This window comes from Protobothrops mucrosquamatus, unplaced genomic scaffold (assembly GCF_001527695.2).
Source record: "Protobothrops mucrosquamatus isolate PMUCROS unplaced genomic scaffold, P.Mucros_1.0 scaffold155, whole genome shotgun sequence".
Taxonomy (NCBI): Eukaryota; Metazoa; Chordata; class Lepidosauria; order Squamata; family Viperidae; genus Protobothrops; species Protobothrops mucrosquamatus.
Window position 1 is genome coordinate 114,347 of NW_015386519.1, and position 12,513 is coordinate 126,859.

The 12,513-nt window shown below is 37.1% G+C and overlaps 1 protein-coding gene and 1 long non-coding RNA gene across 2 annotated transcripts; one reads left to right on the forward strand and one right to left on the reverse strand.

Moving 5' to 3' along the window:
* Window positions 1–758: 758 nt before the first annotated feature.
* On the reverse strand, window positions 759–4,015 carry LOC107285253. Its single transcript, XR_001548829.1, has 3 exons — window positions 3,958–4,015; window positions 1,888–1,955; window positions 759–1,310 (listed from the first exon to the last, which is right to left on the reverse strand). It is a non-coding gene; the product is annotated as an uncharacterized LOC107285253 (long non-coding RNA).
* A 213-nt stretch (window positions 4,016–4,228) lies between these two features.
* On the forward strand, window positions 4,229–12,513 carry BCL10 (BCL10 immune signaling adaptor). The gene is made up of 3 exons (XM_015813416.1): window positions 4,229–4,317; window positions 7,999–8,287; window positions 9,530–12,513. Exons 1-3 carry the CDS (start codon window positions 4,246–4,248, stop codon window positions 9,883–9,885), a joined length of 717 nt encoding a protein of 238 aa, XP_015668902.1. The 5' UTR covers window positions 4,229–4,245; the 3' UTR covers window positions 9,886–12,513.

Genomic DNA, 12,513 nt, shown 5'->3' on the forward strand with positions numbered 1-12,513 from the left:
ACCCCATTGGCAGCAATGGGAAAAAAAGTCGCGATACATCGCGACACGTCATGTGACGTTGCGAGTTTGACACCCCTGAATTAGAAGAATACATTGCTATTAGAATTAAGTATGCAAATAGCACTGTTGGCAACCACTTAAACCAAATGTGGTTTCCCAGGGGAAAAGCAACTTTTTGAAAAAAGCTGTTAATAGCTGCCACTTGTGTGCCCATGCTCATTATTTTAATCTGGAAAATTTCACAGTCCTACTACTGTAGGAATAACTTGAAAAGGGGACTGGAAGGGGAAAAAAATCTTCATATACACAACTGCAGAGACATCTAGTGGCAAGCCAAGATTTAGCAGTGATTTAAAGAGAAAGGTAGTTTAGCATAATTTCCCTAGATTTTATGCCCCAATGCAAGGCTTAATCTTTAAGGCAAGGAACTTATATAAATTTTTCTCAGGACAAAACAGCACTTGAGCTTTGAATGACGTATATGGGATCACAATTCCAAAAGTAAATGAAGTCAAGACAAAAATTAAATTTGGTTTCATTAGAATTCCAAGGCAAAGGATACAAATTAGAAACATATAATTACAATGATACAAAATGATATTTTAAAGAAGGTAAGACAGTGTTTCTCAACCTTGACAATTTTAAGGCATGTGGACTTCAACTCTCAGAATTCCACAGCCAGCAATGCTGGCTGTGGAATTCTGGGAGTTGAAGTCCACATGCCTTAAAATTGTCAAGGTTGAGAAACACTGGACTAAGGCAAGCCAACATCAGTTTCCTCCAGAACTGACTGATTCCTCTCATTCCAAAAAGAATTCTTGGAACATCTGTGGCTTAAGATTGTTTATTGAAATCCTAGCTTCATTGGACCCATTTTGAAGCAGGTGTTATGCTGTCAAAGGGAGAACAGCAACAAGAATCCTGTCTACTTTCTCGGGACCAATAGGCTCAAACTCCTTCCAGATTACCTGACATGTTCCCCAAAACCCCCAACTGTGCTCCACCAAACCCCACTCTTATCTGTATCTATTTGGTCCCTCCCTCCAGGAACTGTTCAGCTGATCCACCTTTTTACCTGGAGAAAGATGTCACTCTTTCTCCTTATCACTAACAGGTTCATTCTTCTCAAAACTCCATTTCAACTCTTCTGTTTCCTCAGAAAAACACAATTTTTCTTCCCATTGTCTTCGGGCCAACAGTCCTTGGAGCATTCTCCACCATGCTTCCAATATCAGTTCTTCATTAGATGGAGTTCTTTTTCCCCAGAAAAAGACCTCGGAACGGCCATCTTCTTGCTCTCCCTTTTTTCCCTGGAAAGTCATAAGCAATCAAATGGCAGCTATGCCAGTCATCAGCCTCACTCAAGGGGCAAAACTAAACCTAATGTGTGATCCCAGTCCCACTGTCTGTACTATCCTACTGCAGCACAACGTTGCCCAAAGCATCTAATGCTCTCTTAACTAGCTTTCCCAAATCACTCGTTCTCTCATAGCCAATGTTCTTTAACCCGGCAAGTCTGCTAATACAATGACTCCTACTGGCATTCCCATACACCTTTTCCTCCATTTCATGCCTTCTGTTCTTCCCCTGTCCTTTTCCCTCCCAACAGCTCATCCACTCTTCACTAAAAGAGCATACAGTATTAAATTTAACATTCCCAAATTCCACCAGGGACAAAACTCCTTCATTTTCACTATTCCTGCCCAAACTACCACCATTTCCCAGTACTAGCTTGCCAAAATACTATGTATTTAAAGAAATATTCTGCCACATTAACAACTACAAGGTGCTGAACGAACATAAGGAAGATGCAGGTTCTAGTGTATCCTCCACCAAGGATGCTAGCTAGGTGGCTGACTTTGAGCTAGTCATTCTTTTTTAACATACCTCAAAGAGTTTTTGTTGTGGGGGAAAAAAATGGGAGGATGGAGCACTGTGTATTCTGCTTTGAGCTCCTGAACAAAAATAAGAACATAACAATAACAAATTAATTAAATGGCAACTTTTAGAATCCTTGGAGACAAACGCAATCCAAGAACATCTATCTGTTCATCCCTTTTTAATATGCCAAAAAACCTAATTATTTCAAGCATGTCAGAGCAATCCTCAACAGAATTATTCTATTTAATGTTAAGATTTATATATAACCCACAATCATTTTAGGCTATACTTATTTCCCATATGTGTGAGGTTTGTAACTAAAATAAACATTTCATTTAAAAGCCTTTATATTGGAAACAGGAGCCTATGACACAAGACAAGTTGGTTGCCAATATTCACAACCAGCATGGCCCCGGGAGTTCAGTTTCCCTGTGCCTGCTTTAAATTATTTTTGGGAGCTAACCTTATCATCCACTGATAGGTTGCAAAACATCACTTCTAAAAACAGTTGTAGGCTTGCAAAACAAGCCTTAACAGCTGGTAGCAACTAACCCTCATCTTAGTGTGGAAGCTAAGCAGGACTGGGTTGTTAAAACAGCAACTGAGAATACACTTTCATCTTGTGAAACTAACAACATAATAAGACCTTACAAGCTGCCCCAGAATGTGGTCAGGGAAACAATTATGGGTATACATCAGTACATCCATGCGATATCTCTGCTCAGAGTCCACTTGTTACAAATGAGAATCCAGGTATAATTCAGATTGGTAGTTGCCATTCAGAAAGTTCAACATGATTATTTATAATACTGCCTTTCTCCAATTGTCTCTGCCCACCCTATAAGATCTGACAGGGTCTCTTTATTTAAACAATGCTAATAAGAGATGTGCCTTTTCTGTTGCCATTCTTAGAATATTATTTCCCCAGAGGTCCACTAGGACTCATACTACTTTCTCAGCAGTAGAAAGGCATAACACTTCACTTTTCAAACAAGCCATGAACTGAAGTGTTTACTTATATTGATGAATGAGCACTGATGAGCAAAATTTTTCTTTATGTACTTCCTCATAGCATTATTTACTTTTTATACTGTTTGCATTCTGATTATTTTAGTAGGTTTCAAAGCAACATTCCCTTGAGTCTCTGATTGACAGCCATATAAATCTAACAAATGAATAAATAAATCTTGTTGCCAAGAAAATTAGAAGTCACATCCACCTAGTTCAGGGTTTCTCAACCTTGGCAATTTTAAGTCCTGTGGATTTCAACTCTCAGAATTCCCCAGCCAATCATACATGGATGCTAAAGCACAGCAGCTTTTTTTTTTTAAGAGAAAAAATTATCTTTACTGTAGATCCCTTACTAATATATATGTGTATATGTGTATGTATATATATATATGTGTGTGTGTGTGTGTGTATGTTAAATTTGGATTGCTAACAAAGAGTTATAGGGAGAGCAATCCAAATTTAACATAAAAATGATTGTCGCAGTAGCGACTGCTGCCTGGGGATAGCCCTAAATTGGGCTGATACAGGCAAAAGATTTCTTCCCATATTTGGGCCGACAGGGTGCATCGTAAAAAACACTTAAAATATATACATACATATACATACATACATACACATATATACATATATATATATTTATCTTGAGTCTGGTGCAGCCCAGGTTCGAATCTCAGAAGAGTATGTCTGGTTGAAAAGAACTAAAAAGTTCGAAATGGCTATTCCAGTTCTCCCTTAATTCTTTGTTAGCAATCCAAATTTTGAAATATATATACACATCTTTTGAGAGCAGGCATCAGAATTTCATTTTTTAATGTGTGTCAGTGTGTTCACAGAAAAAAAACGAAGGTTATTTTATCTCATCTCATCTTACTACTTTAAGAATAATTTACACGTAGTTAACTAAAACCAATTCTATGCCAGCCACCCTATTCAAGTCATTATTATAAAGCGAACATAACACCTAGCACCAAAGTTATCAACGGGGATAATCATCTCCCGTGTCCTCAGCCTCCGAGACCCGCCAGAGAGACCCACTTTGACCCTAAGCACCGAAATACTACGAACCTAACTCTAAACGTAGGGACTGAACGACAAACCAGGGCGGAGATCAAAACCCACGTCTAAATAAGGGAGCCTTTTCCCGAGAGAAGCGCATGCGCGATATGAGGCGCGCCTCCTTCGCGTGGGCCTGCCAGTAAGGGCGTGGCGTCGCTCACCTCAGACACAGGAAGTGGAGCTCTTCCCGAGGGAGTCCACCTCCAGGCAAGCATTTCTCGCTTCGCGAGAGGGTCGCTTCTCCCTCGTGGCCTTTTTTTTTTTTTTTTTTTTTTTTTTTGCACTGCTGTTTCCGCCATGGCGGACGCTGAGCTGACGGCGGCCGGCCGGTCGCTCACCGAAGACGAAATGGCGGAGGTGAAAAAGGAAGTAAGCGAGCGAGGCGCCGGGTTGCGTGTAACGGCGGCGAGCGCTTGGCTGGGGCGCGCGGGGGGGGGTGGAGTTTCGTGTTTGGGAGGAAGGGGGCGCCCCCCTGCGTGATGATAAGGGGGGTCCTTAAAACATCGGTATCGGAAGGGGGGGGTGGGTGGAAGCGCAATGGTTGCCATGGCGTCGCCTCGTCAAGTTTCCGTATCGGGGCGGATTGGTCGTTGGTCTTCGAGTGTCGCCGGCGGGGGGAATTCCGCCAGGTGTGGCCTTTCCTGCCGCTGTGACGTCATTCCTGCCTTGCGTGGGGGCTCCCTTAAAGCGGCCTCCCTTCTGCTGACTGGAAAGCTTCAAGCATCGCCGGCTTTGTCTCCATCTGCTGACAGCGGAAGGATGAAATTTGTTATAATTTGGGGAGGGAATAACAACAACAACAACAACAACAACAACATTATTAATATACTTTATTTAGCAAAGCATGTTTCCTAGTCAGTGAAGTTTTAAAATGGACAAATGAGAATTTAAAATTATTCAACAGCAAATGAAAAAAAGTATCTTTGTTTATGGCAAATGTCTATAGCAGTGTTTCTCAACCTTGACAATTTTAAGGCATGTGGACTTCAACTCCCAGAATTCCACAGCCAGCAATGCTGGCTGTGGAATTCTGGGAGTTGAAGTCCACATGCCTTAAAATTGTCAAGGTTGAGAAACACTGGTCTATAGGTTTTATAAGCAGGAGGCAAACTGGAATCTATTCAGAGGTCTCTTGACTGTTTTATTTGTTATTTACTAGATTTGTTTGCCGCCTGCCTCATCTGGGTGGTTTATTACTTTTGTAGTAGATTTATAGTAGATTACCTAACATAATAGCAACAAAATAAATTATTTCCTGATTTTTTCCCCTTCCTCCTTAAGGGACAAAGAGTAGTTGCCCAAAGCCTCCAATTTGAATTCTCAGCAATATTAATTAAATGCGTCAAATAACAATCGAAGAGGCCATTCAAAAGTTACTGGATCTACTCTGTTTCCAAGGGATCCTAAATCGTTAGCCGTCACAGCTCCTTGTAGTGTAATCTTAATGTATGTGCCTCTCATAAAAATCCAAGCCCACCAAAATAGACAAAGAAAACAATGCAATGGAACTTTGTTTTTAATTACAAAATAAAAAAAAAAAAGATTGTGCCTTCTCTATCACCATGTTATTCATTGGAAGCTAGTGTTTTTGGAAAGGGGGATTTATTGTAACAGTGTCGAACTAAGGCTCTTCACACCCCTCTTGAATTCTGTCTTACCTCCCAAAGGTAGGTACACCTTACAGTTTGGGTAACTCTGCCCTAGAAGTTCCAGGTTGTGGTTATAGCACTTCTCCTCAGATTTTCATATAATAATTGGCTCCTTCTGAGATAATAGATAAAAGATGACAACTAGTTCAAACTCATTCAGGAAACTTCGGTGACAAAGGATGGATTTGACTCTTGGTCTCCACAGTCTTTATTTCATATCATAACTGCTACACCATATTATATTTGCTTTCCATGTTCCTTTCATTCTCTTTATTCTTCCAGGCTCCTTTGGTTTCCCTAATGGATAAAAGTCTTCACCAAATTCTACTTTTTTGTATAGTGGGTTATCTGGAGTGTTTATAGGAATTCCCCTTGCTAATATCTGAATGTTGCATATGAATGAGTCAGTAGAAGTTGGTTTTGCCTTTCTCCCATTTTTCTAGCTATAAAGAATAGATCTACAATATATAGAATATTCACTTTTTGTTCAAGATAAGTCAACTTCTCTTGTGATCTTTTAGATTGTATTTATTTTTTTTATATTGGAATAGTAGTCAGAGAATAATATATTAAATTTTAAATAAACATATAAGAACATTAAATAATTTAACTCCATTGTAACTTCCCATACTTGACAGCCACCTTCAGTGCACTTGGGCCGACTCTTGACAGCTTCACACATCTGGCAACAATCGCTTGTGCTCTGCCTCAGTGGCCACCCACCCACCCTCCCTTGCTATCTGGCAGCAGCCCCTCTCATCCCTGCCAAGCTCGCACCACACCACTCTGCCCACTTACATCTTCTTGCACACTCCTCCACATGGCAGCAATCACCCAATTCTGGCTCTGCTGTATGCATACCGGCCACTCCTCACTCACCCTCATCCAGCAGCAGCTACTTACCTGCTTGCTGGCTTGCTTGCCAGCTCCCTGGGACTTGTGACTTCCTAAATATTAAGACTTCCCGTTCAATTTGCTTGTTATTAATACAAAGAAGATCAAACAAAAATGGAGAGAGTATACTGAAATATTGTACAGTAGAGAAGCCAACATGCAAGTTACCTTGGAAGATATTACTTACTTACAAGAATATCTAATATTAGAAGATGAAGTTAGAGCACTGTTCTAATATTACCAAGTCAGAAGAGTACAGGAACTGATAGAATCCCCATGGAAATACAGCAAGCAACGTTATTTGTAAACTACCCAGAGTCATTTAGATAGTGAAATGGATAGTATAAATTTGATTAATAAATGTAACAGAAGAAGAATCAGTAAAGGTTCTAACCAAACTACACTAGCAAATCTGGAGAATGAAGGAGATTTAACTGGGGGGAAAAACAAGATTTGACGTATGCAAACTATCACACAATATTCTTAATTTCACATGCTAGCAAAATAATGCTCAGGATCATCCACTATAGATTAGAATCCTATGTAGGAGGGAGATGCCAGATGTTCAAGTGGGTTTTAAAAAAGGCCAAGAAACATGAGACATTGTCACTGATGCACACTAGAAAACTGAGAAAGCCAATAAATGCAAAACATAAGTCAGCATGTACTTTATTGTTTATAGAAAGGCCTTTGATCATATTAATTGCATCAATCTGTAGAATGTGCCTAGAAAAAAATAAGTATCCCAGAACATGTCCTCATGCAAAATCTATATGCGGGTCAGGAAGCCTTGGTATGGACCCAACACAGTGAAACAAACTGGCTTCAGTTTGGCAAAGGAATTGGAAAGTTGGAATACATTCAGAAATGTATCTGCCTTGAAAATAGCTCATGTTGAACTATATAGCAGAGTCAAACATTAGCACAGGAAATATTTGTATCATAAATTGTTTTATAATTTTTGTCATAAATGTCATATGTCATATATGTTTTACAAAATTTGCCAAATTTCAGTTCCATGAGAGTTGTATGTCCCAGATTTTGGATGTATTCTGTAAGTTAATCCATTTGATCAACCTTAGTTCAAAAATCGTTGCTCTAGGATGCACTATTTCACCTAGTTAAATGAAATGACAGTTTTAGTAATATATAGAAAGTATAGTATAATATAAAGTATTTTAGAAGTCTTTACCTAAAATTGTAAACTTCCATTCATTTCCTTTTAGTGTTAAATACTTATTCCTAATGCTTAGTATTTTGTGATATTTGATTGCTAGTTCAGTAATCCTTAGATTAGTACCATGAAACATTATCTCATGGCAGAGTTGAAATTTGAATCTAAGACATAACTGACTCATTCTTGATAAGATGCAGTACTGCAAATTCTAACTAAAACTTATTTTTCAGGGATTATTTATGATTCATTGCTCCATCATAGTAATACAAAGAATAATTTATACATTGATAAAGTTAATCTTTTATTAATGTGCTGTTATTTTTATGCTAGGTTTTAGAACGATTACGCCGCTATCTGTGTGACAAAATAATTGCAGAAAGACACTTTGACTACCTACGTTCAAAGAAAATACTGAGTAGAGATGATACTGAGGAAATTTCTTGTCGAACCTCAAGTAGGAAAAAGGCTGGGAAACTGCTGGATTATTTAGCAGAGCATCCAAAAGGACTAGATGCATTGATAGAATCTATCAAATGTGAAAAAACACAAAACTTCCTGTTAGAAAAAATAACTGATGCTGTCTTGAAAGCAAAAAATGAAAAACTCGAAAGTCTTAAAGGTACTGTTTTAATGACTGAATATTGTATATTTCAAAAGGGCTTATAAAATATGTAGTTACATAGCTTATTCCTATTTAGTTTTAACATTGTTGCTATGAATTCTGTAGGTCGCACACAAGGTAAATCAAAATAATTTGCCTTTGTATCAGTGAAGGAGCAGAAATTTAGGAATAATGACATATATTCAAATATAAGAGCCACACAACAACATAGCATTAAGAGAGTGCAATCCTATTAGCTTAGTTAATGTTGTACATTGCATTGTGGTTCATTCAGAGTTGCAAGTAGCATTGGGTTAACTTTTAATTTTCTGGCAGTTTTGCCCAGAAATATCACAAGGAGCCATTTTCTCTCCAGTGTTAAGTCAATTGGGGCAGTCCCCAGGAGATATGGAGCACAATGTCTCCACTTTGTTGATGGCATGAATAGAGTTTTTTTTTTTTTCCAAAAGAAGCCGTAGAGGCATTGAAATGTCCATGACTGAATGAGAGTGATAGATCTGAATTTTATTAAAATGGAAATTTTAAGGATGGGTAGTTCCAAGTCCCTGAAAATATAGTTTTCCTGACATAGATGGAATTGCTCTCTGTTCAGCAGAGAAAAAGTTTATAAAATAATTGTTTCTAAGATGCCAGGAATATAAAGCTCATTACTACGTAAGACATAACCTTTGGTTAGTATGCCAGTACTGCTGTTCTTGGACAAAAACAACTTGTTTTTTTATACCCCATGCACTGGTAGCTTCCTGTGCTATATATAGTTCTCCCCTTAAGCATCATCCAAAATTGCCGCCATATAACCCTATAATTAAAATGCCTGCATTGGTCGCCAGTTTTCCACTTGGACAAGATTTCATATTAATAATGTTGATGTGGCAAAGAAATGTTTTATAAATACTTCGCGACCTGATCCACAGGGCTGTATAGGCAATCTGGATCATAACTAGGATTTCCAGACTTTTTCTTTCCAAACCATCTCATTTCTTCAAGAAATAACAATAGAGGTTATTTCTTAAGCTGAATTTTATTTATTTATCTATTAAATTTATATGCCACCCATCTCATTTTCAAGCGACGGGGGGTGGTTAATTTTGGGATAAAAATTCCACATAAATCTGAAACTTCAAAAAAGCAATGAAATTAAATAGATAAAAATGTGTCAAAATGAGACAAGTTATAGCAATAATTAAAATACCTTTTACACGTACCATATCTGTAAGTAATCCAATATATTTTTTACAGGAACACGTTGTAACAACTGCATGGCATCAATTTGTGAGGAGGTAAACAATCTCTCTAGATCGCAGTCAAATGACTCTAATTTTTTTGAAAAACAAAGAGACAGAGAAAACACCTACCTTCATCCAGAAGAATATAGCACAGCTGCTTTTGTATCTGCCTCTTCTCTTCGTTCAATGAATTTGCCTATTACAGAGGTTGGAAGCATGGAAAATTCAGTTTTCTCTACTCTTCCAGGACCTGGAGATCCTGGAGCACCTCCTATTCCAACAGAATTGCAGAGTGAGCAAGAGGAAATATCTACCACTTCCAGTGACACTCCCTTTCTACCTTTACGATCCCGCTCACTTTTTCCATAGTGGTGGTTTTTCTTGAATAACTTTACAAAGATAATATTATGCTAGATGTTGCCTTACGTAATTTTGCAAAAAATGTTTTATCTTTTAAATTTTCTTATTGTACTTGGTTGTATTACTTTTGAAAACTGAAAGTGTTTTTCATAAATATTCATGTTTAACCAATCATGAAGCTGCTTGTATTATGCAAATTATAATACAATCCTGTACATAGATATTCGGAAGTAAGCCCCACTGATTGCAATGGGATTTATAGATAAGTAAATAGTGGCATTTAAAACAGTTCTTGCTATATTGAAAAGTGATAGGGGAATGCTTAAAAGATGTCATATTTTTACACTTTAGTAAAAGTTTACTATATTCATTCAGTTCATAATGCCAGACAACTTCATTTTCTTCTTTCATAGTGGCAGATAAAATAATTGCTGAAATTATGTCACATAGATTCCTGATTACAATACTAAAAGATTTATCTAATTATGCGAATCACAATCACAAGGACAATTATTTATCATAGGGGAAACTCCAGGTTGAATCTTGGGGTTATTTCTCTTACAGTTATTACATTGAAATAAAGTTTTCAACTGAGCAATTCCACTTATATTCAGAAAATATTGCAGTCTGTTTGAACAGAATGATCAGGAAGTAATGAAAACCTTAGCAAAGAGGGAAAAATACCTTCTGAATTACATAATTACATAATTATTATGACTATATCTATGAAGATTGATGGGTCTCATACAGGTGCTGCTTGTTCACTAACCTGCTAAATGAGTGGTTCTTAACAACCAATCCTTGAAATTCTGGCTGTTTTGCAGCACTCCAGCAGTTACCTGAACGCAATCCAGGCACTCGGGAACTGGCTTTGATTTCCAATCATCACTGTATCCCACATTCACGTGATCCCAATTTGCTACCTTCTTGCCTGCTTCTCACAAGCAAATTTGAGGAAATTGGCAGGAAGTTGGGAATTGCAATAATTTGATGTCCATGCTTAATGTCCTGTGCAGTCCTTGTTTAACAATGTAACTAGGGACTTCTGGAACTGCCAATAACTAAGCAGTGTAGTTATGTGATGAACTTTACAATTGCATCACTTGATGGAAAGTCCTAATTACCGCTGTTAAGCAAGGGCTATCTTTTATTCTGAATGATTGAATTCCCCAAGTTCACTTTTTAAAAACTATAGCAATTAAGAAATCCCTTTTGAAATTAGGGAGTTTATAAGATGTTAGGCATTAAATGTATACTGTTCTTTAACAATTGGAGGTTAAAATATCCGTAGCATGATTACTTGACAGTAAGTTTCGTTGAGCTCAGTGGAGCTTACTTCGGGTGGATATATTTAAGTTTGCACTTTTACAATCTTGAGAATATTTCTAAAATGAAACTTCTCAATTTCCATGCTTATTTCTTAAGGTGAAGCAATGTTGTGTTGGATACATAATATCTACTATGCCATCTCAGGGAGTATAAAATCATATCTCATTTTTTTTTCTCATGGCTTGAATGAGGTGCAACACTGTAGAGAAGAGATTCACTTAAAAAGCATATTTTCTAGGTAGCATAAAAGCATTTCTTTCTCTTCATTTTTATCTTTTGCCATTTTTATTTCTTGGCCAGTAGGAAACAGTACTTTATATTAAATTCAAATTTTACCAGCCAAAAGCAAAACGACTTCTGTGGGGCTTCTGGGACAGCAAAAGTTTTATTAAAAAATGTTCTACAACATTTTGGATGAAACTTTAGCTAGTTATCTAATTTAATTAAATAAGTAACTTTGTGTTGTACATGTTACTTAGAAAAAATATATCACTGAGTTCTGTAAAACTTGTTCCCACATAGACATGCATAAGATTACAATCCAGTATTTTAAGACTATATCATGAGTGACAAGCCTTTTGGCTTGCCTGGGCCGCATTGAATGAAGAGGAATTGTCTTGAAGCACATATAAAATATATACTTAACGTATATAAATCACATAATGTTAAAAGTTTATGACCTTATGGGGTCACCTTACTAGCTGTGCAGGGCCGAAATATATGAGTTCAAATTGGTGCTAGGTTGTGTTACACAGTGCACTGCCCATGTTTCAGGACACAGATTTGTGTCAAACCTCAATCTAATCTAATTGATTTTTTGAGTCTCCTGTTAACAGTTTTTTAATTCAAGTGCTACCTCAGCTCAAACTTACATGATGTTGTTTTACAGAGCATGAGCTTCCTTGTTTGACTACCAGTTGCAGATGTTGCCAAATTTATAAGAAAAGACTGAATTTACATACTTATGGACTGATTGTCCTTTTTCTTTGTCATATTTTCTTTAAAAAAATTCCTAGTTCTTTAGTATTGAAATTAGATCAGGGATTTTTCTCTCTATATTGTGCTTCATTTCATGTATGCCAAAACCTGTGTGAATTATTATAGGTACATAACGAAAGATAACATACTGCTGTATTAAATATCTTTGGAAATCATTATATTCTTAAATCACATTTTAAAAATATATACTTTATATAAAGCAATGTATTGAAAAAATATTTGGAAGTATGTGCTTACCGTTTAATGCTGACAAATATTTACAAGTGGGCAATCCATGAAGCATTTGTATAATAAACGTAATTGATTTTT